Raw genomic sequence first — 26,826 nt, forward strand, 5'->3', positions numbered from 1 at the left:
TGTTTTGGGTTTTGTTATTATTTATGTTCCTTAGTTCTTTCTATAAGTTCTGCATTGCTTCTTTTTTTTCTTCAATTCCTTCCTAGTGATTCTAGTCATGTGTATTTATTGTGTCTTAGTTACTCTAGTTTTTATTATGTTACTTATGTCTAGTTATTTTACTTTGATTTGTTTCCTAGTCCCCAGTGTGCTCTCCTGCGGCCCATGTGTCACTTTCTCTTTCTCTCTCTCCTCTCTCCCCACACCTGTAACCTGTCAGCTCATCAGCCCAGCTCTTGTATTGAGTATTCAACCTCCCAGTGCTTAACCCTTGTATGTCGAAATGGGGTCCAACCGACCCCACACATGTAAAATCTGTATCATTTTCCATAGACCTCTACGTTTGCCTCAGTCCTCCCACGCACAAGGGTTAAGAACCTCATTATCAGGTCCTACTTGTTGTTTCCTCCCATTTATTCCTGTTTATCCTCTCTAACCTGTTACATCTTTGTTGTTCCTGGTTCTTGTGATTTTTCTTCTCCTACTTCCTTCTTTTTTTTTTTTTTTTTTTTTTTCATTAAGCCTTCAACATAATCCATTCTCCCAGCTACTGTCTGCATTTCGGTCGATCAACAAACTCACACATCATGTCAAAATTAACATTATCTTTGATCACTTCAATATATTTGCTGTGTTTGTGGCATAAGGGAGCAAAATTGTATTTGCTCTTGCTCGCATTTAGTGCCATAGCAGCAACCAGTGAGAGTAAAATAGATAATAGGGAAAATTATACTGCTTAATGAATTGCCCTCTCAGTGTAGTGTGATTGAGCCACGCATTTAGATTTTGCATGTGCTTGGATGAGCAAATGTGCTGTATACTAGTTTGCTAAATTGTCAAAAGATTAATATGTTCTGTACATCTGTCTCCAGTACTTTAATGATCCTCTAAATTTCAAATGGAACACACTTTTACTACTAAATCTTGTTCTTCTAAAAGCAATCCCCTTCTTTTCCTCCCCACTGATACACAGACTTAAGGACTTATGAACTGTGTGTGCCCCTGCTGGCTCTTTCAAGCCATTTTATCAGTATGTTTTTAGGAAAGCAGCTTGAAGGTAAATCGTCCTTAAGCAGATATACATTTAAGAGACCATCTGTCCTGCAACTAGATTCAGTCTGTAATGTAATTTTAACCATGAAAGCCGCATACAAAGTATAAAGAGTGGAAGGTTTTTTTTTTGCCTTAAGATAAAAATAAAAAAAGCCTTTATAATTTTTATCCATCTAAAGCTGGAGGGGGGATGATATTTCAAAATTGCAAATGGATAATAGCTGATGTTGGAAGAGTCACCAATTTTATCAGATATCTTGTGTCTCTGGAACTACTGCAAACTTATTCACATGTGATTTTATTTTTATTTCATATTTAATGGAAACACCACAATTCGAAAATTGTGTTTTTCTGACATTAGTTTTGTAAGATCACATGGACTTTCAAGTTAAATGTAACAAAAACATTATGTGCAAATGGTACAGAAAAAGAGAAAATTTTAATATGAACTTGACGAAAACAGCCCCAAAACACATTCCATTTCTGTGAATGAAGCCTACAAAACTATTATTGAATATCCTAAGAAGGTTATGAGAAAGTATTAAAATACCTCATCAACCCATTAAACTCACCTTCTATGCCCTAAGTTTTGCTCAGTATAAGTTATCCACTTAGGAAATAAAAAATATATACTTTTTTCAAAACTACTTGCACTACTAAACTACTACAACTACTAAATCACATATTACAGGACATTTGAAAATAAAAATTTCCAAAAGTCTTAGAATTGTTCAGCTGTTTTTTTTGTTTGTTTTGTATTGTTTTGTTTTTTTCTTGTTTTGCTTAAAATGTGTATCAGCTGTGCTGCCCCAAACCCTGTTGTCTTGGAGATAGTCCATCCTCTCCATTTGGCAGGTGTGCAGGACTCATCGATCAATGCAGCACACCTGGGGTGCATAGAATTAAAGCATTTCCAAGGTATGCACAGCAGACATTCATTCATTTCACTGTTGTTTTGTATTGATAAATTACTCCTAACCTGCTTCAGTTCAAGTTAGTTTCTGCACACATCTATGATTAGGAATTGCCTGTGGTCTACTAAGTTGTCCTCTGTGCGAGTCTAAGTGCTTTTTCATTATGTGCATCAGTTAATCATAGTCTTCCTTAAGCTGTACAATCCAGGTGTGGATCTTAAAACATGATGTCTTCTAAAGGAACAATTAATTAGATTAGCATGTTTTAAAATATTGGTCACAGTAGATTTTTCCACCGCAGAATATAAATATATTTGCTTGGATCAAATTTAGAAATTGTGCTTGATGCACAAGTACAATTTGGGGTGGTGGGGCAGAAGAGTGTTTCAGAAAAATAAAAAGAAACAAATGTCACTTTTACCAAGAGTTTTAACTCTGGGAAATGTTATAGTTAAGCAGGGGCTTTACACAGTGATCCACATGGTGTATGGCTTTATGAGAGGGCAGATGGTCCCACTCAAGCAGGAAGTGATTGACATAATGACACGGCCGACCATGGAAGGTGGGTGTATGTGTGTACTGAATGAGCGTCTGTGTGATTGGTTCTAAAAATAAATCCTTTAAGTATATTCTATGTTTCTCCTATCTCTGTTTCTGAGCCTTCATGTTTATAAACAATATTCTTGATGGAAATTACTTTAATTTGATGTGAAAGTTTTTGCTCTGTCACCTTTTTAAAATAAAACCAATACACTAAACTAACAAAGTTTCAAATTTGCAAGTGAGCAAACGTACAAAATCAGAAACTGATTTTAAAAAAAAAATTTCCTTCCCTGGACTTTATTCAGTTTTACTTTGACTGCAAATCTTTTCTGACCAGTTATATATGCCTTGGCCAAGTACACAACTAGATTTGCCAACTATTTATTCATAACCCAGCACTTCTATGTGGAGATTGCAGAGAAACTTGAGTCTCATTGTAACAGGTGTTCTTCTTGCTTTCAGTAGTTGAGTACATTTGTGCAGACAGTATTTCTTTTGTTGGTTTTCTCTTCCGAGATAAAAAATTGCCATTGTTTCTGAGGTCTATAAGTAAAAGCATACACTTAATAAACTCCAGTCACTGTTTGCTTGTTACTTTGGAATTTCAGAAATCAAAATAAGGGACTCCCACTAATGCGCGTCGTCCTAGTCTCACAATCGGGGGACTGTGTTACCCAGAAAGCAGTTGGGCACAATATTGCAAGACCAACACACTGAGTGAAAGAATGACTGGGGCAGCCTACTATATAAAGTACTCAGGACCACTCTTTTTTCAGGGCAGTGCAGAGACCACTAAAGGGGCAGGTACTCAAAAAACAAAGAAAAAGGGGATATACAAAGAAATACAATCAAAGCTAAGGAAAATATGTTAGATATTTTATTAGTAATTTTTTGTGCAGATCTGTTTTGTTATAGGAAGGTATTGCAATATTCAAACCTGCAATTTAGCAAGATATGCAAATCAGAGCTAGACCACCAGACATATTTTGTCTTTACAGAATTACACTATTAAAAATATAAACAAGGGCAAAATGCAACCTTTTACTGTACTGACATCTATAAAAAAGAGCTGCCTGTTTCCTACTGCAGTGGAGATGAAGATGATCCATTCAGGAAAGCAGAGCTGCATCAAACTTTAACGTGGAACTGCAGAAAAACAAAAGCAAAAATTTAATTGTTAATGCATGTCACCATGAGAAAAGCCTACTGAGTTTTTCTTTAAAATTTAAAAAAAAAATTAAAATCACAAATTTTTGTCTCATGAAGTGAAAACGTTATTTGCAAAACAAACTTATTTGTGCTTGTCAGAAATATTTTCTTACTATTCTAAGTTTTTGTTTGTGACTCAAAGTTTTGCTTGTGATTCTCACATGACGTCATGGGCAAGGCCTAAAATCACAACAAAAGATTTCTGATGTGTGCAAATAAAAGTTTATGTTTGGTAAATAACTTTAAGTTCACGAGACAAAAATTAGTTATTTAATTTAAAAAAAAAAGTTTTTTAAACAAAACGTTTTTTTAAAAAAATAAATAANAAGATATACAATCAAAGCTAAGGAAAATCTCTATATAGAGCATCCAACTATGCATATGTAAGATATTGTATTAGTAATTTTTTGTGCAGATCTATTTTGTTATAGGAAAGTATTGCAATATTCAAACCTGCAATTTAGCAAGATATGCAAATCAGAGCTGGACCACCAGACATATTTTGTCTTTACAGAATTACACTATTAAAAATATAAACGAGGGCAAAATGCAACCTTTTAGTGTAATGTAATCTATAAAAAAAAGAGCTGCCTGTTTCCTACTGCAGTGGAGATGAAGATGGTCCATTCAGGAAAGCAGAGCTGCATCAAACTTTAACGTGGAACTGCAGAAAAAAGAAAAAAAAACACAAAAGCAACAATTTAATTGGTAATGCATGTCACCATGAGAAAAGCCTACTGAGTTTTCTTTAAAAAACTTTTTTAAAAATTAAAATCACAAATTTTTGTCTCATGAAGTGAAAAAGTTATTTGCAAAACAAACTTATTTGTGCTTGTCAGAAATCTTTTCTTGCTATTCTAAGTTTTTGTTTGTGACTCAAGGTTTTGCTTGTGATTCTCACATGACGTGGTGGGCAGGACCTAAAATCACAACAAAAGATTTCTGATGTGTGCAAATAAAAGTTTATGTTTGGTAAATAACTTTAAGTTCACGAGACAAAAATGAGATATTTAATTTTTTTAAAAAAAAGTTTTTTAAACAAAACGTTTTTTTTTTTAAAGATCATTACAAATCCAAAAGTTTTGATTACAATTTTATTTTACTTAACTGAGTTTTTTTTTTTTTTTTTATTGAATAATTTGGGGAAAAATTTAACTTCATACTCTGTGAACCAGACCCCAAACTTAGTCTGAATTGAGTTTTTTCCCCTTCATTAATGACACTTTTATTACATACATTATATCCATCATGGTAGCTCAGGGTGAGTTATTTTTAATTCTAAATGAATATCCCTGTTGGTCTTTTATTTAAGTGCTATTCTCTTTTAAAATACATTTACTTAACGCCAGAATAAATTCAATGTACATTATGCAGCAAAGGAAATTAGAAGATTGGACATATATCCATTATGAAGATGATAAGTTTTGGACGGGCGATGTGGCCCTATTGCATAAGCGATACTGAAGAATGACTGCTATCATTAACGATACAGGGAAGAAGCTTTTAGTTATCTAGCTTTGCTAGCAAAGTCGTTAGCTAGCAGCTAGCTTGTAGCACAACAACAGCCTAATGTCTGTATGATTAAAAATACTGAATCAATAGATAAGAACAGTTTCTCCTCACCTGTTTGTCTCCTCCCGCTCAGTAGTTCTTCAGAGAAAGGCAGAGGCCTGTCAGCGTCTGTTGTATTTCATTACCTCTCTGCTTAAACCGCCACTCCGTGCTGAAGCAGAAACGATACTACAACGTTTTCCGTCATCTGACAAGTAGCAAGTCTACTCCACTTTATTCACCATAAACGTTTTTTTTTTAATTCACCAAAAAGCTCCAGTTAGCCGCTTTTTCTCACTGCGCGAGAGGCAATTGTGTCATGCGTCACGGGCAAAAGGTCAAAGGTAACAAGGGGCTTATTATGTTTTTACAAAAAAACCCGACATAAAACCAAATAATTTTAGAGCGCACTTGGGGGCAAGGAGCAAAAGGGGCAGGTGCTCAAGCACCCCCAGGCCCCACCCTCTGCACGTGCCTGTTCTTTTTTATGACCCATACACGTTTGTAGAATACGGAACAAATCGCGTCCTGTTTCCTTTCAACACGGAACGCTACATTTAACAGCCAATTACGGGACGGTTCCGTATTTACCACCAGCCCCACCCTCTGCACGTGCCTGCAGAGGGTGGGGCTGCAGGCACGTGCAGCCTCACCTTCACGTGCCTGCAAACGTTATTACCCAAACACATTTGTAGAATACTGAACAAATCGCGTCCGTTTCGGTTCAACACGGAACACTACATTTAACAGCCAATTACGGGACGGACGGGTGACAACCCTACTTGGAATGTAAATTGTTGATTTTGTTAATTGTTGCCAGTAAACTGAGTTAAGAAACCAGTTTTGATCGGAAGGCATTTTTTGCTTTGTCTTCTTTTATTCTCTCTATCCCTTTCAAGTCCTGTCTGAAAGGGAATCACCTGTCTGAGTGCCAAGGAGAAACTCAACAGGTTTACTATTATGAGTAGAGCCTCATGTGATATTGGTAATTATGTGGTATAGATGCACCATGCTTGATTGCTTTAGGTTTATTTCAATGGACACACATAAAGATGGAAAAAGTGGGCAATGTGGCAAAATGTTACAAAGGAAAGTGGACAATAAGAATAGAGAAGCAAAAATGAATCAAAGAGATGCAAGGAAATGTTTCTAGAAATCTGCTGGTTTTTCTTCTTATGTAGAAGGGGAAGAAAACAAAACATGCTGTGTTTTCGTTTCTGTTTTGTTTTGTTCTGCTTTGAAATCTGATCCTTCCTTGAGAACACTATGTGTGGAGATAATTAACCCCACACATTGGTGTAAAAGTTTTTTTACATTTGTGCAAAAGAAGTGGCATAGTCAATAATATGACGCACTGACCTTTTAACGTGTTGAATAACTGAGTAAAATGTGATTTACTCGAGGTGAATGATGCAAAGTTATTAGGGAAACACTTAGTTTGAGTTGTCAGACCACGTAGAATAGATTTTTAATCACAGAGGTTGAGGAGGTTGAGGTTGAGGTGCGATTTGTGGATGTGTTTAGGAAAACTGTTAGGAGAATGAAGCTTGAATTTTTCAGAGCAGTGCTCAGAGTGCATAGGGATCTGATGTCCTGTGTCTTTGCTACAACAAGCAAAAACTGAAAAACTGTACCCCCCTTTTATTTATTTATTTATTTTAAATAAAAATAACCTTTTGCCATCAAGAGGTTGTAGGCCTTCTTGCTCCTTCTAGCATTTCAAGATTATACATTATCTGTGATGATGATGCAGCTGGAGACCACAAACTACTGTAGCCATGAAGTCAAAGCTAATTGCATTAGGCTGTTTAGATTAAAAAGACAAAAACCCTCATCTGTGAGTTGTGAAATTTTTGTGTATTTCATTGCAGTTAAGCTTGTTCTAACCTTCCTGCCTTTTCTCCACCAAAATTGTAATCCTAAAATGTCAAAGTTGCACCCAAATAAGATTAATAACCAATGTTATTAAATGAACTATTAAAAGAAAAAATGTAAATGATCAGGTTGTTTTCACAAGGTTTTTCTTGTCAGACTTGCCCATTTAGTAGAAAGTAAAAAAAAAGTCACTTTTATTAACAGCAAAATGTTTTTTTTTTTTCTTTCAGCATTGTCCTGCATTTATCAGAATCTGTCTTCCAATCTACTCCAAACACTTTTTGTCTGTACTGAGCACACAGCATGATGAAGCCACTCCTAAGGGCACGTTGTACTCAAGGTATTGGTATCGTTCTGCCTTACCTCCAACTGTCATGAGACCAACACGTTTATTTTAGTTTCATGAAGAACAGGTTCTTCCATGTTTCAATTATGTTCATGCCAAAGTCTTGGCTAGTCTGAAGTTGATTCATTTTCAAATTGCATACAAAATGCTTTGGGTGCTTTGGTGCACAAAACATGGTATGCAGTTTTTTTGTCTTGTAAAACTAAACCTGCTTTAAGCTGCTCCACATAATGTGTGTGTTTGTCAAAAATTGTCATTGGACTATTTTACTGTCCTGAGGTTCCCATTGAGTGGAAGAGCTCCAGTTTTATCAATACCTAGAAGTCACGATTTACCATCTGTACCTTTGTTATAAATGTTTTGCAGTACCTTTACTGTCACAAAGTATAAAAAAGTCTATCCATTGCTGAAAAATTAGAGGCTTTATCGGTTGAAAATTTGAAGACTTTATGAATCTTTGAAGTAAAAATGTGATGAGCTAAAAACATTGCCTCTGATCTTTCTCTGAACCAGGGTGAAAACTGTTACCATCTGGATGAAAATGCACGGTTCCACAGTTTTAATAAGGTTAAACTGAGAAACGCTTTCATAACACCAGTCAAACCTGGTGCTAAACGTGGAACATTACTCAATGTGGAATGCTGTCCTCTGTTCGTCTTGAATGTACTTTTGATTCAAGGTGAATCAAAAGTACATTCAATATTATTGTTGTCTGTAGACAACAATAATCCTATTGTTGTCTGTAGACAACAATAATATTGTCAATAATGTCTGCTGTGATGCAAGATGAATATCAGACTATCTCAATTCTATCTTGTTTTATATTGTATGATGCAATTATCCAGCAAACCTCCAGGCCTTCACAGAAAAACTGGATTTAGACCGAGGTTAGGACTTTATCTACCAACTGCATTTTTTAAAAAAAAGAAACTGTCTGCACACTATTTTGTTTTGTTTACTTTAGAGTAAAGTAGAATAAATGTATAAGCATACCATGCCTTAGATCTTGTATTTAAAATAATAAAAAAGTTTCCCCTCCATATTATTATTATTATTATTATTATTATTATTATTATTATTATTATTTATCACTGGAATGTTGTAAACTGAGTCTTAAAGTAATTGGTTGATGGAAATTAAATGGACCATTTTACATGTCAAGTTTGTAAACTAAGTTGAGTATTTTGAGCTTTAGAGAACTTTCAGTATAATGTTTGTTTACCCAGTTGGCCAGAATATTTTGTCTGTCTTCCTCTTTTCCTTGCAAAGACAGAAGCCAATAAAGTGTGGAATGTGAGTTGAGACTACTGTTGCGCACTCAATGACGATGGCGGCTACCTAACCCACCTGCAGCAGATTTCAAGGCGCGCGCACGGCTCCCTCCCAGCCTCGTCACAGAGGCTCCCGTCGCTTGGTATTTAAATCGCGCCCCTGCGCGCAGAGAGCCACAAGCATGCCTCGTCTCTAGAGAGGCAGGGCGCGACTTGGAGACGCTTTGGTTCAGAGAGAGAGAGAACTGTGCAGCCGCTGCTGAAGCAGAGCGCAGGAGTTTTATCCCAACTTCACTGCTGCAGGTCGTTGAGACACAGCGACCTTGTTCTCAGGGGTAAGTTCCTGCTGCTGAAATATCTCAGCCCGCTGTCGTTGTTTCTCTCCTCCAGTGTCGGTGTTTATCTAAGCTGCGCATTCCACCGTTATATGACGATGTTGATCATGAGGAATGATGAAAGTAATCTAGAAATTATATAAACGGTGCAAATTTACAGCCTTCTGCCTCTGTGTGTGGTTTTTCAAATTCTGCAAAAGTACTTGTTGCTGATGAAAATAACACTAGATTTGCGATTGATGGGGAAAATCCTGTTTTTCTCCTTCTGTACACTTACGCAAGAAAGGACGGCAATAAAAAGATTTTTTTTTTTAAATAAAAATTATTTTTGCGTTTTGTTTAGGTGAAAAATTACATGTAAAAAATGAAATCTATTTGGATATTTGTCTATGTGCTCATGGGTAATTGTTGTTATTGGTAACAATACGGAGTGATTTTTTTTTTTATTATTATTTTTTGATTTGCAGGCAATTCAAGGAGTTATATTTTGCGTGTGAGACATTCGACAAATGCATTTCTGAAACCAAAAGTTCACATTTGAAACTTTGCATTGTTCATTTTGTTGCTGTCTTAACAGGAACCCAAAATAACTTGCCCCTTTTTATGTATGATCGGATTAAACAAAATATGCGAGAAATTCTGCAGAATGACCTTTGATCCCCGTTTTTTTAAAAATTATATCCCGCTAATTAATTCACTTTGTTTTTCACGTGCTGCAATGTGCAACAATAACATTATGTTGAAAGCACATTTTCACACAACGACTGACAGAATTCAGTTCAGGGGAAAACGGAGAATAGTTGACCTTGTGGCTCCAAAAGGCGCAAGAAGCTGGCTGGCTTTAAAAAATAAAAATAAATAAATAAAAATAAAAATTAGAAAACTGGTATTTTCTTCTATCCATGAATTCTCAATCTATGAGAGCAAATAAATGCCCTGGTTTGGAAGGAAATGAAATGATTTCCAGTTGCTATGAAACCAATGAAGAATTAACATAACAGACGACTTTGGGTTGTCGTCTGTACTCATGATGTTGGTGAGTGTAGCAATTATCTAATTTGTGACTCCATATTTGTGCCCCCCCTCTCCCTCTCACGCTCCTTTATCACCCATGTCAGTTATTTGCTTGACATTGTTAATGGGGTTCTTTTTTTATTATTTTTTATTCGTAATCCCTTTGTAGTCCCTTCCAGACACAGCAGTATTCCCAGAAAAGACCCTGATCCCGATATTCAGAGCACATTCACCTTCCATTTCCTCATCGTCTCTGGTTATTTCTTATCTCAGTGGGGGGGAAAGCTGCACATATGGAGAATTAAAGGGCCGCCAGATTAAGTTATTCCAGCCAGAGTTCACAGTATTCACCACAACACTTTTTCCCCCCTCTGAATGCATGAACTGAGGACACCGCTCCCTGATCTGTGGCTGCTGTTGGTGTCTAAAAGTGCGACTTGTCTACATGAATATACTGGTGTGTACAGAACTTTGTTTTGTATGACAAGCTTGTGGGGAAAGACGTCAGAACCAACTTTACTGACAATGTTTGTGGCACATCTGTAAAAACTTAAAGTGCGGTATGAGAATGGGCAGCGCGCACAAACTGCTGGATAAGCTGAGCGCTGACCTTGGTGTTGAATTATTCCCGCTGCGCGCACAGTGCCTGCCTGCCTGCCCTCCGTGCGCCGACGGCGCGCGCAGAGCGGCGGCTCTCCTGTTTCTCTGACACGCGGCACATTCCTTGCACGCCACCCACGCGGTGAGATGCGAGATTTTCAATGAAAAAACCGCAACTCGTTCAAGTGGCTTTGCATTAAACAGAAGAAAGAAAAAAAAATAAACAAGGGTGATGGAGCTGAATATGCAGTTTCCAATTCAGACGTAGTCATTTAATATTTTTCTTTAGGTGTTTACAAAACGGGCGCTGCTGAAATGTTTATCCAAGTCTGCTAAATTTAGGCATGCTGTATCCATGTCATTGTCATTGGACATTTGAGTACAAATAAAGTTCAGATTGACTTTTTATTCAGACATTTTCAACGGTTTAAAATGGAAATTTTTACTGTATTACAGTTGATTTGTGACCTATAAAAGTGTCAGATTGCTAATGAAAATATGCTTTGGTGTCTATATTGTTTTGTGTGTGTGTGTGTGTGGGGGGGGGTTCTTTCTTTTTTTCTGCTGCTTGTGCAGATGAGGGTGCAAAGCTAGCTAGATCTGAAAATGCACGACAAAAATTCTGATGTTACTTGTGCACATCCGATCTTGGAAGCCAAAAGTGAATGTCTGTTTAGCTGTTGTGACTCAGGGGGATTCGTCTTACAATACCTCTGGACAGAGGGCAGCAACACCCTCAACAGGAAAAAACAGCTGCTGCCTTCCTTCCTACTTCATTCAAATATTTTTTTCAAGTTTGTTTTTTCAGTACAAATTATGGTTTTCTAAACTTTATCCCCATTTAGAGGTAGAACAGACATTTGGGCTAACTTGTGACCTTAACAGTTTTGAATAGAGCTGCTTTTACAGCACAATCTGATATGCACAAGCATTTAGTGCTTCTTTATTTGATTATGTTTTCTAAGTAATTGACAAACTTTCCAGTAATCTGCTTTGGACAATTGTTTAGGCATAAAAATTTGGTAAAAAGTAATCAGGGATATTTGCTGGGGCATTGCAGTATATTGGAGCATGTGCATCAATGTCACAGTAAAATTTATATTATTCCCCCTATGATTTGAATGTTGTATTATTGATTCTGGTATCTGATGTATAAAGTGTGGGTTTCATGTTTTCCTCGATTCAGAGAAAAAAAGATCTGTTGACACTATGGTCTGAGCGGTGTAGATCTATACAGTGGGTGCGGGCTATACAACAATTTAAAAATGGATGGATCAATTCCATTTACTTTGAAACCATGAGCATACTAGAGAAACTTACTAGTAGACTGGAGAGCTATGAAAATGTATGTGGAGGTTAGGTCACTTGAGAGAGGCCCGTTTATGATTCTGAAAGGCAAGGCTCACTTGTATTGCAGCCTCATAAACGGGATCCAAATTTAAAGTGCTCTTCAGAAAACAAAGGAACAGAGGAAAGGAAAATTATAATAAAGATGAAAAATGACAAAATGGAACCTTTTAATCATCAGGAAAACAGAAGCTTAACTGTACACATTTTTAGACAAAAAAGCTAAAACTGAATTCATTAAATCTTTTACAGAATATGAGAAAACACAGTCAACTGTAATGCTTTTCCTATTTTAAGGTACCCAACAGTTGCTCCATGTAACAGGTTTGTAGGGAATTGGCTCCAGACCTGAGAAGCAGATAAGTGAAATTTGGCCCCCCTTTAAGGTCTGAAAGTTGAGTAAACTCTAAGTGATGTAGCAGGTTCATTCAGGTTCATATAGATTTAGTGGCAAAACCATTTAGTGCTTTACTGACCAATAATCAGATTTTAAAATGTATCCTTTAACTAGCATTTAAGCCAGGAATTGAATTGGGCACAACTGGTGCCCAGTTCAAGGACTGCAGTCGCCATTTGTGGCGTGTTTGGACAACCACTGATCAAAAGTGAGGTGATTTTATTAAAAAAAATAAATAAATAAAAAGTGAGTTAGAAAATGTTCAAATAAAGCACCAAAATGTTGTTGGAAAAATTTATTTGAAACAACTAGCTTCCTATATTAAAAACAACTTTTTCCTTTTAAATATTGAGAAACCTTTCCAAGAAAATCTAGCAGTAATGCATTTTATCACATGTTTCTTTAAGTGATTCCATTCAGTGTTACTAATTGGTTGCTTAGTCTCTAAACATTGTTTAAGCCTCATTAGGATGGTATGTTTTTATCCAAATTACTAATGCTCTTTAGCATAATTGCGGCAAGTAATTGAATGTTGTGGAGATTTCCAAATAGAAATAATCTGGAATTTATTTACAATATTCTAAATATTTGCTTTTCAAATTATTTGATAAATGCATCTGTTCTAATGCAGTTCCCTCAGTGTGCAGAGGTATAAACAGGTTTTAATAGATTGTAACTACTGCTTGAGAACATTACCTGCAAGATAATTCTCCTAAGAGCAAACCATGCTACAGATCATAGTCTGAATTTTTGTTTTTCTTATTAATACATGTGTTATGGTGCTAAAAATACACATGGGTAATAAAGGATGCACTTTCACCACATGATTTTACAAAAAAAACAAAAAAACAAACACAGAGTCACAAGACCATTTGAGCAGGCATTGATAAGCACTAAATAGGTATTTAGTAAATTAATAATCCATTTTTTGCAGCTGTATCTAGTAGCAGTGGCTGCTATGGTGATTCTACAGGAAGCAATGTTGGACTTGGGAAAATGATCTTGATGCAACATATAAACTGACTTGAGATGATTTCTAAAGAACTTTGATAATTGATTCCTACCCCTAAAGTCTGCCCTGGTCATTCTTCCAAATCACTTTCAGAAATCCATGCAATTTTCTCACATCATGCAAATCTCTTAAATATTTTACTGAAGCTGGAGAGAATGCGTAAGTCTCTCTGTATGAGAGATTTTAATTAAATCCTGTAAAGAGAAAAATGGAAAATACACAAATGGCTTAAAATAGCCAGTCAGTTTTATGTGATGTAATCAGCCACATGTATGTGGATTCTATATTTATTGTAAATTATCCAAACAAAATCAAAAAAGCCACCTGACCCCCCGATTTGCTCCTTGTTCTTTAGATGAAAATATATAGAGTGAGATTTTACATAAAGTTCTGGCTACCAGCTTTAATAACTTCTGTACCCGTTTGACTGACTTATCAGTTTAACTAAAAGCATTTCTGTTTCCTCTTTTCAGAAACATTCCTGGGGGAAACGGTACAAGTGAACACATAGACACAAGTCACACGCACACACAAGCACAATGCAGGAGTCGGAGCCCACAGTCTGCCAGCTGCAGCCCAACATCATCTCAGTGCGCCTTTTCAAGAGGAAGGTTGGTGGTTTGGGCTTCCTGGTGAAGCAGAGGGTGTCCAAGCCGCCTGTCATTGTGTCAGACTTGATTCGTGGCGGAGCAGCAGAAGAGTGTGGCCTGGTGCAGGTGGGCGACATAGTGCTAGCCGTCAATAACAAACCCCTGGTAGACCTTTCATATGAGCGAGCGTTGGAGACTTTGAAAAATGTGTCGCCTGAGAGCCATGCCGTGCTCATCCTCCGAGGGCCCGAAGGGTTTACCACCCACCTGGAGACCACCCTGACCAGAGACGGCCGCCAGCGCACGGTGAGGATCACCCGACCTGCCTTCCCATCCTCAAAGTCCTTCGATCAGTGGTCCCCTGTCAGTGCATACAGCCCCGGGCAACAGCTCAACAAGGAGCCCCAGCTGAGGGCCATTGAAAACCTGTCCTCTCCTTCCATCACTCAAACGCTCTTGCAGAGGGGAGGGATGCAGGGCCAGGACGGGGGCCGCGGAGCACTGCTGTGCAACGGGCTGGAAGAAAACAACGACCTGCTTAAGGAGATCGAGCCGGTGTTGCATCTCATCAAAAACAGCAAAAAGGAGATTAACGGTGAAGGCCAGCGGAATGCCGGGAGAAGAGATGCAGAGATTCAAGTGGCATGGTAATTTCTAAAGTGATAAGTCATTATTGATCCCTTAATTTAACTGTCTTTTGCCTTTATTCCCCTCCAAGCTGATGACTGGAGTTGGAGCCCAGTCAGAATTAGAAGTGAAACCCTTGTGGGGGAAATGTTATTGGCTTACACAAGAGCCTGCACCTGGTCTGGTTTCAGAAAGAATTCCTGTTCACTCTGTCACCATCCAGTCTCTGAACAGCCTGGCACATCTGTGTTGCATTAGCTGTTACATCCAGGCTGTCAGTACTATGACTCAGAGTACAGTGGTGTACATAATTCATGTCTGCATGCTGGCCTCCAGTAAACCCCACTTAAAGTGACAGTATTTGGAATATATTTGTCAGCTGCTTTTCTTGATTCACTAAGCCAACTACGATGGCTCCATTAAATGACTTGCATCAGTTTGGCAGCTTTCCCTTAATTGTGAGGCTTGTGGCAAAATCCAACAAATTTGAAATGCACGGCAGAATTGAAATAATTTGCATGAGATATGTTAGTGTCCTGCATAAGTAAGTATATTAGGGTTTTTTTTTTGTCAGCTTGTGAGATATTTAAAATTCACAGCTTGGAGGAATTCAGTAGATAAATGTCAGGGCATTAGTTCAGTTGTCCAGGATGTCCTACGAGGAAAATTTAATCAGGAATATTTTCCAGACGGTCATAAAGGTTGCACTTAACTGTAGAATACTTGAAGTACTGTAAGCTTAAGTACTCATTTGGGACAAGGTTTCACAAGATCCTTCAGGAAAAAGTAACGAAAATCAATGTTTGACTTTGCCTAAATGGTCTGCACAGTTTTCTGTTATTGACATATCAGCTATCTGCTCCCACACAGTGAAGTCACATTGAGGTTGCAGTCTGCTTTTGATCAATATCTCATTTTTTACCCACCAGTGAAACTCTTTTTGTCCATCATAAATATACTTTAAGTGATTTGTTGATTTCTGTGGATAGGTATACAGCATAGCACACAAATACAGGAGTTATGTTTTGAGTAGCTTCAGATGAATTGGATACAACCACAGTTGAAAACTAACAATCAGATGGTATTCAGGTGTAAGATGACGTGGTTAAGACTGGTCTTTATTTACAGGGTCCAAAAATGACAACTAACCTTCAAGAAGGCACCGAAACATTTTAAAATCTATTTCAAAATGTAATTTGAGGTTGAATGACAGTCTTTTTATAAAATTCTCTGCAGCAAAACTAAAGTTGATCAGACTTGCAAATTAAACCCTAAAAATATGTGCACTGCTGGTTTTCTTTACCCTTGTGGTAAGTCAGAGTAAAGGGATTCTCTTGGTTGTGTTCAGCATGAGATGGAATTAGTTGATTCTTCTGCAACATCAGTCACCATGTGTTACACAGACAGTAAGCACATGACTCCTATTTGGGTCAGAAACCATTTCCAGGATTAAAGAACAGATTGTGGAAGCTTTTACTCTGTAGGCGTTCAAACCAACAAGCTAAAAGTCTAACATTCTGAATAATCTTTTTTTTTTTTTTGCAAAGTCACACTTAATTTTATTTTTAACTTTCTTATTCTTAAGAAATCCTCCTGCTTCTTGTTTGGCCTCAGATCTCAATGGTTAACCCTGAAATAATTGGGGTTGGCCTGTCCAAAACAAACTTTGTGAAAAGCCATCTTACAATTTTTAAACATGCGTTGTGCTCGGAGGGTATGAGGATATGGAAACGCCACTAGATTTCTTTTCATAGCAAAGCCAGCCTTGTTTCCAGCATGCGACTGTCTAATAAAGCAAGTGCAAGTTGTTATGAGCCTTGGATATGAAAATTAGTAAGTTTTAAATTCAATATAAAATTTGAGACTCCTATTTTAGAGGATAAAATGAAGTAATTCTTGAGTTGTCTGTTTTGATAGATGATGAAATGACTTCAGTTCAATCTTTTGCTAAATTGTATACCTACTTTGTCCCATCATATTGCCATTTTGTCTCAATTACTTTCACATAGATCACCAATGCATAAAACTTTTCATGGCACTTGGGGGCATAAATAATCATGACATTTTCAAATCTCTGTATATTTTTTCCTAAAGGCTTTATCTTGAATTCTGTTTCTCTTTATTATGGTTTTGATGCTCATTTTGACTAGTTGACCTTATGTTGACCCTTCTATGTTTGATACTTCTGATCCTTGACTCTTCCTGATGAAACCGTAACTCAATCAACACATTTTTTAACAATACACAATATGATCTTAAAAAATAAGTACTTTAAGTCATTCACAATAATTGCAAAAGTATAGTCAAGGTGGAAAAAAAATAAGATAATTTGAATATCTGCATGTCCCTTTGGGATCTTCTGCAGTAATGTCAAGGGTTGTACAGGAAATACTCAGCAAAAACAGATGCATTAAAGCCAAACCTCCTCATTCAAAAGTACAACTGTGGTCTGAGTGTGTAACAAGGCATGCCAAAATCAACATTTTATGCACTATCAAGTCACCAAAGAGTACGTTTCAGCAATCAGAAGAAGTTATCTTTTGACTGTTTTGGTTTCTGATGAAGATCTCAACTGAAAATAAACATAACAAAATTTTTGGTTATTTTTAACATAAATGTTAATGTATTTCCGGGTAATCTTTCCACAGTAACATTTCTGGAATCAGCTTTTAAAGACCTATTGTCAGGAGCAGAAAAGCGCCAAACAATGGCCGTTGCTTGTTTTCAGCAGAGAAGGAGGTATATTTTCACAGCTCCACGTCAGGCAGATGATGCTCTGCGTCAGTCAGCAGTAATCGCAAATGACACATGCGACTTCTCCCATTGTTTCAGCCCGTTTGAACTCCAACTCTGCAGCGTCGGAAAGAATATGCTTTCCCAAATTGTGGCAATAACGAGATGGAATGTGACAGGAAGTGTGAACGAGAAAAAGGATGCCTATGAGGATTTACAATTGGCACGGACACGTGCTCATGGCGATGGCAAGGAAAGATGGGCGGGGTGGTGGTAGGGGGCTTGAGTGTGTGAAAGACTGTAGGAGGCGAAATGTGTGTGGGCGTTTTCGAATGGAGGAAACCAAACTTAAACAGGGAGATTAGTTTTTTTTTTTTTGTTTTTTTTTCCAAGTCCTGTGTTCTTCAGTGTGGTGGCAGCTCCAAATCCCACCCACAATCCCATTCTCACAGCTCAGATTGAGATATCTCACAATTTTGCACAATCCTTCTTCACTTGTAATATTTCCCTATTGTAATTTTTACACCTCTTGGTTTGTTCAGTGTTTCTATTTAAGAGTCATCAGGATTTAAGTTTGCATTTCTTAGAATTTGCTTGATTAGTTTTGCCACATAGTTGCTTAAATAATCCACAACTAGCATTACCTGTAGTACTAAACAAATCGGTGCACCTGTATACTTTAGAAAAGACAATCCTGTTTAAGGTTTACCTTTTAGACACAGAAACCTTTCATGATTTTAATAGCGTCGGTGAGCAAACAGTCTTGTGTCCACAAAACCAAAATTGAGTGTTTACAGTCTGTGTGTGCTTTTAATTGTCAGGGTTTGCTTTTTTGTGAGATTTTTAAATTGAAATGAAAGTACCTTGTGCAAGATCAGAGTGCACACACCTGATGGAAAATTGGGTTTCTCTTCCAGGGACCTCGGTGTGGGAAATGAGACATCCATCCAGCTGGGTTCGGATAATGACAGAATGTTGGATCACGTGCCAGTGGCAGACCACAATGCTGATATTGACAAGGTAAAAAAAAAAAAGAAAAGTACAACTAAAACGGCATGTTAAAATAATAGCAATGCTTTAAAAATGAAAACAATTTGAAAATAAGTTTATCCAAATTAGGTCTGAATGACCCACAAATCACGGTTGCTTTTTCTTTGCATTTGTCTGTACTGCAGTTTAATTCTGGCCAGGCTTTGATAAAGTGTCTTATTTATAACTCTTTTACATTTTGTCACATAACTGCAAACTTCTGCGCATTTTATTTCATGCAGTAGAATAACACAAACTAGTACATGTCTGTGAAGCAGAAGGAGAAGGAAACACTTTATTTGTAAATATTTTTTACGAATAAAGTGTGAGAGGCAGTTGGATTCATCCCACCACCTCACTTCGCACTGACATCACCAAATACAGTGCAGGCAGTTCCTTTCAAACCTCACCTAATGAGTAAATGTAATGCAGATGTGTGTAGTTTTACTTCAGTGTAAATCCAGCTGTTCAGTGAAGCATTCAGGTTTGTTTGAGAGCATTAGTGAATAAACAAAACCATAAGAAAAAAGGAACATGGCATGTCAAGGATAAAGCTGTGAAGAAGCTTAAACAGATTTGGGTTACTAAACAATGTCCCAAATCTGAAGCACTCCTCAGTCCATCTGCCAAACATGGGGGGGGGAATTTATTGCACAACAGCAATACATTTTAGTTTTATTTATTGCTAAATAAACCTAAAATAACCTAAACCTAAAAATAATAATAATTGCACAACAGCAAACCTACCAAGACATGACTGTCAACTTTAAATAACAGGCTAGAAGAGGAGAACATTCATCAGAAAAGTGGTTAAAAGGACATTGGTACATCTGGAGGAGCTGAGGAGATCCAGAGCTCAGGTGGATAAAAATGTTAAGAAGACAAATGTTAGTCATACTTATCACAATTCTGTTCTTTATGGAAGAGTTGCAACAAAAAAAAACATTATTGAAAGAAATATGGTGGTGGCAGCATCATTCTGTTGGGATACATTTCTTTAGTAAGGACAATGAAAGGTTACACCAGGGTAGGACTTCACCTTCCCATCCACAGCCGAAGTTCAACACATGTTTTTACAATTTAAAACATGTATTTTAATAGGGATATGTCTTTATCATGCAGCTCTGCACAAGGTGGCAAACTGTTTGCTGATCCAATCACCTCTGCATTTTATTTTTCTGATGATTTGTTGCAGTGTTAAGTCTGACCTTCCACACAGAAGGATCTCATCATCGGTCTCAGTGATGTGGGTAGTGTCGTAATCTGCACACAGCCCGCATTATCTGCACAATTGTAACGCTTCTCGGGGCTTCATCAATGCAACCGGATGGGGTGGAATATTTCCAGTAGGCCTAATGAATACATGCAGCTGCAGTACGAGTTCTTCCTATCAAATGAACCCTTTTCTTTGATTAATCAATTCTTTCAGACCTACAAACAGAATGGAGATTCTTTTGGAATATGTGTTTTGTTTTTCATAGAAAAAACAAAAACAGATTTGAATGGCAAACTGACCTCAGAGGTGAATTTAATATGAAACGTTTTTGCTCAAACCTGAAGATTTGAAATGTGCATTTTGGGGAACATAATTGGTACAAAACCATAAATGAGAAATATTACTCCAGAGAAAATCTTATTGAACAGTTAGTGGTTTTAGAAAATTGCATGTCTAATTTATTAAGCTGCCAGAATTTTAGATGACGCGCTCAGCCGCGATTCAGTTTTCTCTCTGTGGGAAGAGATTGTTCTTCAATCTTCAACCTGAGTTTCTCCTCCATTATGATTAATATATAATCACTCTGCAAAACTATGACAGCAGATTGTTCTGTAAAATTATCACAGATTTCTGGTGGCACTTGCTTGAAGAAGTCACTGAAGCAGGAAAATGTACCTCACAATCTTTTATTTATTTATTTTTTCCTTAAATCCTAAGAAGTGCATAAATATTTTACAATCACACTTTTTCTCTTCTCAGGCTGTCTGTTTTATCCACTTTCTATCAGCTGTTCCCATCTACCAGATTTTGCCGCTCATCATCTCAATTTCCCATCAGATGTTTTAATTGATGGGTGGAACGTTTACTGCATAAATACGTTTGCTTCAAATACTTTGGTAATTATGCTCCATCATGACATTCTCTTAATCAGTTTAGCTGTTATTGTCATTTCTTGTACAGCAGATCCTCTCTTTTCCACCCATACCTCATTCTTGACATTGATATATGTTGATTTGAATCTGATGGGAGGCAGGAGGGAGGACCGGATCATTTAGATAAAGGAAATATAAAATAGTCTTCATTTCTGATAGATTGACCTGTTTTGAGTTGAGAAATACAAAAAAAAAAACCTACAGTGGTCAGAATTTATTTTCATCCAGCAGTTGATGTTCACTCTTCATTTATTCATTTGGCTTGCAGCCTCACAGAGGTGTGGACATACAGATTCATTTATAATTGATGGATCACAACTTTGGAATAGAGCTGTTTTAGCAAATTGTCACACAATTCCTGCATTATTTACAAGTAAATGACAAAAATACCATCAGTTTGTGGCTTGATTCTAACTTTAAACCTTTTTCTCTGTACACTGACATAATATGCAGTTCTTTAAACATGTCAGACCTTACCAAGCTCACCTAACATGTCAACTTTATGATAGCGACAATGGAAAAGGCCTGAACAGGTATGTCATGTTTTGAGTGATTGCCAATTTCACCTTTAAAAAGAAAATGGCAGAATTAATTTGTCTTGCATTACATAAGACTTCCTACTGGTGATCAGGATAGGTTTTGAATATCAGGCCTATTCAACTCAATTGTGTTGAAACCTGACCTTACAGCTAAAACTTGGCTCAGTCTGGGTAAATGATCGCTAGCCCATCAACATAAAATGACCTGTATGTCTCAATGGCAGAGTCAAAGTTCAAACCTCAAAACTTATTGAGACAAGTACACCTTCAAATCGATGTGCATAATAGAACACCTGCACACCTCAAATGGAAGCTATGGTGTAAAAAATAAGTTGTTTTGCAAAAGATTAGAACTTGTCTTGCTGTACAACATATTAAAAAATGCTTGTTGTGAAGAGTATTTATTTCTCTTACCCTTTCTGTTAGTTATACTCTTCACCAAGAATACTAACCTTTCTCAAACCACACACACAATTCATAAGTTGCTCTGAGTTTTGACCTCTAAAGTGAATTGAACTGAGCTTGCTAGTATTGAAAATGTCACAGTCAACTTTACAGGGATCTAGACACAAGTCTGTCAACTTCCATTTTCTTGTATGTTCTATTGCTGACTTTCAGCAATCCACCTTATTCCTGGGAGGGTTGCTGTGGAAACTATTATGGGTCTTACTTCCGGCGCCCACCGGAAGTAGCAGTATTTCACTGTAAAATTTGTAGGGTTTTTTGCTAATCTATATTCATGATAGAAGTTTCATCTTTTTCGGTTATTGTGCAGTTTTTAGTAAAACCTGTATCTCTCAGATAGCATCTCTGCTATCTGAGAGATGCTCAGTACAAAGGATCGTAATTGTGAGTTTAATCATGGCGAGCGACAGGAACACGATCGTTACGTTTTGTAACGGAACACTTAATTAGCAGCGCTGCTAGCAGCTCGTTTCTCTGAAGAGCTGACAGTAATAAAGAAGAGAAAAACAGAGAAGCTGGACAGAGTTCTGAGCTGCCGCTTTGCACCGAAAGTGCAAAACAACTACATAATATTAGCTTGGTGTGATGTGAATTTTATTTTTCGTTTGAATTTACAAAAAACAAAGTTCATGAAGTGGCTGCAGCAAGTGGTTTTTTTTTTTTGTTTGTTTTTTTTTTTATCACGTTTGGGCCAGCAATACATTTTTATAAGACAAAATAAAATATCCGGGGTTTATTTAGTCCATCACAACCAGAACCTCTTTTTAATAATCAGACTAAGTTTAATTTGTGGCTACAGCAAGTGTATTTTGAACGTGCTCCCAAAACAAAAGCGGTAGTTTTCGTCGCCTACCGACAGATAAGGAAACAACAACAATTTGGCTAAAAATTCAAAAGTTGAAGAGAGAACCCAAAACGCTTTACGTATGCTCGTTTCTTTGTGTGGATAAAAAGCCAACGGAAGGAAACCCGCATCTGCATCCAAAGCAACTGAATCGGTGAAGTAGGTGAATATGCTAGTGCGGGTTATTTACGGCCGTTTCTCCAAGTCACCATCCCACTCCGCAGTAACTGTATGTAGCGGTAAAACAATATTGCCACATTTAAGCAGTGATGGCTGGTGTTCACATATATTTTGGAGACTAAAACCTCTGACAAAAGCTGGTTAGCGAGTCGCTAACATTTAAATAAATTGCGGTTCCGGTTTGCGGCGGAAGTCGTGTCCATAAATCACGCAAAGCCTCATGGGGGCTAAGAATAAGGTGGATACAAGGTGATATTAAAGTATCAAGATGCATTTTACTGGTGTTAGGCACAAAACTCTCACTGGTAGATATTTTACAAATGAATCTGGATTCAAGGCAGCTATATTTGAATTTTAAGGTTGGTGTTTGTACGATTTATGAAATGTTGCAGATTTTCTGATTGGAAAATTCCATCTTGAGTTAAGAAACGAATGGAAAACTTTGCAAATCAAGCTCTTCTACTTCCACCTCCATTTTTTCTCAAATCACCTGGATTAAGAATTACAAACTTAGCATAAGATGATCTCTTTTGATTTTTTTCCCTTTTTATTATAGCTGCCAGTTATGTTCCCTTTTTTTTAAAGTTCTTCTATTTTGACATTTAAAATGTGCATTAGTACCGAGGCATAAAATTTAAAGAGTACGCTGACATTCAAAACTTGTTCTTGTCGGGGGGGGGGAATCTGCTAAAATCTCAAACGTTAATGCCAAAGTTACCATTCAGTCAATCAGCAGCCATACGTTGTGTCACTGTCAAGAAATTCTGTTTCAAAAAGTCTGTTCTGGCAAAAAGTTTTTCTTTTTTTTTTTTGTGGAACATTAAATTCTTCCTCAACTTTAGCGTCAATCATGTGTCACTGTTTAGCTGCACAGTGAGTCTTGGCTGCTGTATGAGACTGAACATACAACAAAAAAAGGCCTTTATATGTACTGTTCAAAGCTCCAGACTCCTTTTTGCAATTTGATAAAACACAAAAAGACTCAGCCAGTGAACACTGTTGGCATTCTCTCCAGCAAGCATAATGATTATGTCCCTGTTGCTCAAAACTGTGTAATTAACAATGCCGTGGGAGATGATGAAAGAGCTTCTAAAGAGTGCCATTGATTACTCTGATCTTTGGCAATCACTTGCTGCTTTTCTCCAGGAACGTTTACAGGCGACTTTGGGGTTAAATTGCCTTCATTGATCAGTCAGTAGCTTGAGAACCTCAATGAGGTGAGAACTGGCTCACCCTCGACTTACGGTTTCGCACTGATTGCCTTTATCCTGGAGTAGAAAATAAAACGGAATTGGAAGAGCGTAAGAATGTGAATGGTTTCTGCAATGGGCTCTGCTTTCATAAGCCTGTGTGAGAGGATCTTGAACACAATGCATAACAATTTTCCTTGAGAAGAAAGAGCTTGGGTCCAAGCTGATTGCGTGGTGAAACACTTCTGGATAATGCTTGTTATCTTCACCCTAACTCTCCTGTCATAAGCTTCACTCGCATTCGCTTCCTGGCTGTGGCACCTTCCAGCTTTTCTCGATATGACACCTGGTGAGAAACGACTCGTCCAGCCAGCGCTGCAAGTGTTCCAAGGGTCAGAACCTATTAGAGTAGTTATAGTTGTGACTAATGCATATATACATCTTTGTGTGCTCTCTGCAGTCTACAGCCCAGGGCAGGATCTCACCCATTAAATCGGTGCAGAATGGCAGCCCCTCCAAATGCCCTCGCTTCATAAAGATCAAGAACTGGGAGACAGGGACTCTCTATAATGATGTCCTCCACCACAGCTGCAGTAAGGTGAGGCAAACACATCTAATGTTTTTTTTAATTATTATTATTTTTTTATTGATGTAACAACCATCCAATATTTAAGCAAGGGATTTTCCTTCTATTGTGTAAATCATTCTACAGTGGAAAAGCTAATTAATGTACAATTATCATAGGGATGAATGAAAAATGCTTTTAATCTGCCTCATTAATTTTATTTCAAAACAAAAAGACACACTAATGGTGCTTCCATGAACATATAAAACACAATTTATATGTTCATAATAAATAGAAATAGATTGATACATTTATTGGAACTTTAATTACACGACAAAAACTAGTGATGAAATGCAATTTCAATCATTTCTCACTAGTTTCAGCTTTGTAGTCCTTGAAGGGCATACATTTTAATTTTCACAAGCTTCAATTTTCAGGGATTTTTTTTTCAACCTTTGCCTGGAATAAAACCAGACCCTTTTTCTACGCTTTGCTTTGTGAACTTTGGTGATATTTGAAAGGATTGGAGTTGATTTTACCAAGCCCTAGTGTTTGGTTGTGATGTTTAAAATGTTTAGCTTGACCGTGAAGGAAGCTATGCTTTGGAGCTTACTGGAAATTGCATGCACTGTAAATAACCATCCCCCACTCCAAAAAGAGAAGTGCTGAGCTGAACATCTTTTTCTGCAATAAAATGTCTTAAGCATTCCTCTTGCTCCGGCTTTAATTGCGCAATATTTGGAAGCGTGGCCAACACACCCTGAATGCCTTTCACTTCTGCTGCCATTGCAACAGTAGGCAGACTACAATTTAAAAACATAAGGAGTTGCAAATGAAGACATTGATTTTCTGCACTGTTTGCTGATTGGCCAAGATGAAATGCATCCTGAGAAATCCAGAAATTCAATGGACCAAATCCCAGACGGAGATGAGAACTGAATGGAATTGCATAGGAAGGTATTGTCCAAACTAGTTCAACCTTGTAGTTTGAGATTTTCTTTTAAGCTTAATTTTTAGATTTTTTTAAAAATAAAATATGTTTTTCATCTATCATTTTAGACTAACATTCAATTACTGAATAATTGGATGCATTAACTTGGACGATTGTATTAAACTGAGATAATATCAAAGGTTGCCATCGTTGTAGTCCTTAAACTCAAGTTCATAAAGGTTAGCAGGAGAATGACGTGGGTATTTCAATGTTTGAGATCAATTGAGCAGCAGCCATCTCTTTTAAATTTGTTTTTGTTTTTAAATTATCCCCATGATTTGAACAACAGGAAACTGCACAAAGAATGTGAAATCTTAATTGGTCATTATCCAACACTATTATGTCAGAATTCTCTGTGTTGCATGTTTATTACGTGACTGGCTATGCTGTTCTATTCCTGTTTAGACAGCCATTGTCTGTCAAATACAGATCATAGCAGCCCTGGCGAGTCTTTCATTATGCTTCCTGTAAAACAATACTTGCAATTTACCTGTGAATATTTATTTGGTAAATACAGGGACTTTGCAACGTGCTCAACCAGTTTAAAGTACATCTACCTAAGCACACTTGGAACTGGCTGTTGGAAATTTAGTTTTCTGGTGCTGATATTTGTGACTTTTTGGCATACTTCATAAAAACTGTCACTGTATGGTAGGAGAGTGATTTTCCCTTATATTTCAGGACTTGAGCACTTTGTAGTCAGTGAGTCACTGACCCATAAATTCCAATGTGGATCAAAGTCTTGTACAGTCAGATGTGAGCCCATCTGCTCAACAGAACCTTGACCCAAAATGGGTCACCCAACAGCACAATGATCACCAAACACACTAGCAAAACTTCGACCGAGTGTCGAAAATGGAAAACAATCGCTTTGTTGCTAAAGCCCGGTGATGGGCTCCTACGTTTCCTGGTTATTCCAGACCCGTGCATAGATAAATCCCCAAAAATGCAGCAACAAAATCAATATTTTTTATTTAATTTCAAATTATATTTATTTAGTTGGTGAAAATAATCTAAGAAAGGGGTGTAGGCATGATCATGTGGCATGCAGGTTCACAGTTTACTGTTTTCATCAAGTGTCGTGGCGGCTGATGTGTGCAGCACTGTGGGACAATTGGTCTGAAACTATCGGGCCTGTTTTTTCTCTAATCTTGTTTGGAGAGTGCAAATATCCGAAAGGCCAATCTTCATTCTTTAAAGTTTCTATGTGTTTGACATTATTAGAAAGCTTAAAATCCACATTTTCAGAATCGCTAAATAACTCTAGTTGCTTCCAGGAAGACTTGTTCCTGGTTTTGCCGTGGCCAGTCATGAATTCCTGTGCTGTGACCAACAAAACCTAAGAAATGTTTCAGAAATATGGCATGTATTTTCTTACATGACTAGCTGCACAAATTTGACAGGTTATTTGTATCAAAA

At 37.3% G+C, this 26,826-nt stretch overlaps 1 protein-coding gene and 1 long non-coding RNA gene across 3 annotated transcripts in view; both read left to right on the forward strand.

Annotated features, from left to right (window-relative positions):
* Positions 1-1,921: 1,921 nt before the first annotated feature.
* Positions 1,922-7,678, forward strand: LOC107835755 (uncharacterized). Its single transcript, XR_001661571.1, has 3 exons — positions 1,922-2,010; positions 2,458-2,568; positions 7,415-7,678. It is a non-coding gene; the product is annotated as an uncharacterized LOC107835755 (long non-coding RNA).
* Positions 7,679-8,870: 1,192 nt separating this feature from the next.
* nos1 (nitric oxide synthase 1 (neuronal)) overlaps positions 8,871-26,826 on the forward strand; it is a 52,625-nt gene continuing 34,669 nt past the window's right edge. Inside the window, exons 1-4 of one of the 2 annotated variants that reach the window (XM_007547476.2) lie at positions 8,871-9,136; positions 13,980-14,743; positions 18,374-18,476; positions 24,312-24,449. In XM_007547476.2, coding sequence (XP_007547538.1) covers positions 14,046-14,743; positions 18,374-18,476; positions 24,312-24,449 — 939 coding nt within the window. In that variant the 5' untranslated portion in view covers positions 8,871-9,136; positions 13,980-14,045. The remainder of the gene's footprint in view (positions 9,137-13,979; positions 14,744-18,373; positions 18,477-24,311; positions 24,450-26,826) is intronic. The other variant, XM_016669200.1, reaches the window with a different exon arrangement.

Source organism: Poecilia formosa, unplaced genomic scaffold (genome assembly GCF_000485575.1).
Source record: "Poecilia formosa unplaced genomic scaffold, Poecilia_formosa-5.1.2 Scaffold20, whole genome shotgun sequence".
Lineage (NCBI taxonomy): Eukaryota > Metazoa > Chordata > Actinopteri > Cyprinodontiformes > Poeciliidae > Poecilia > Poecilia formosa.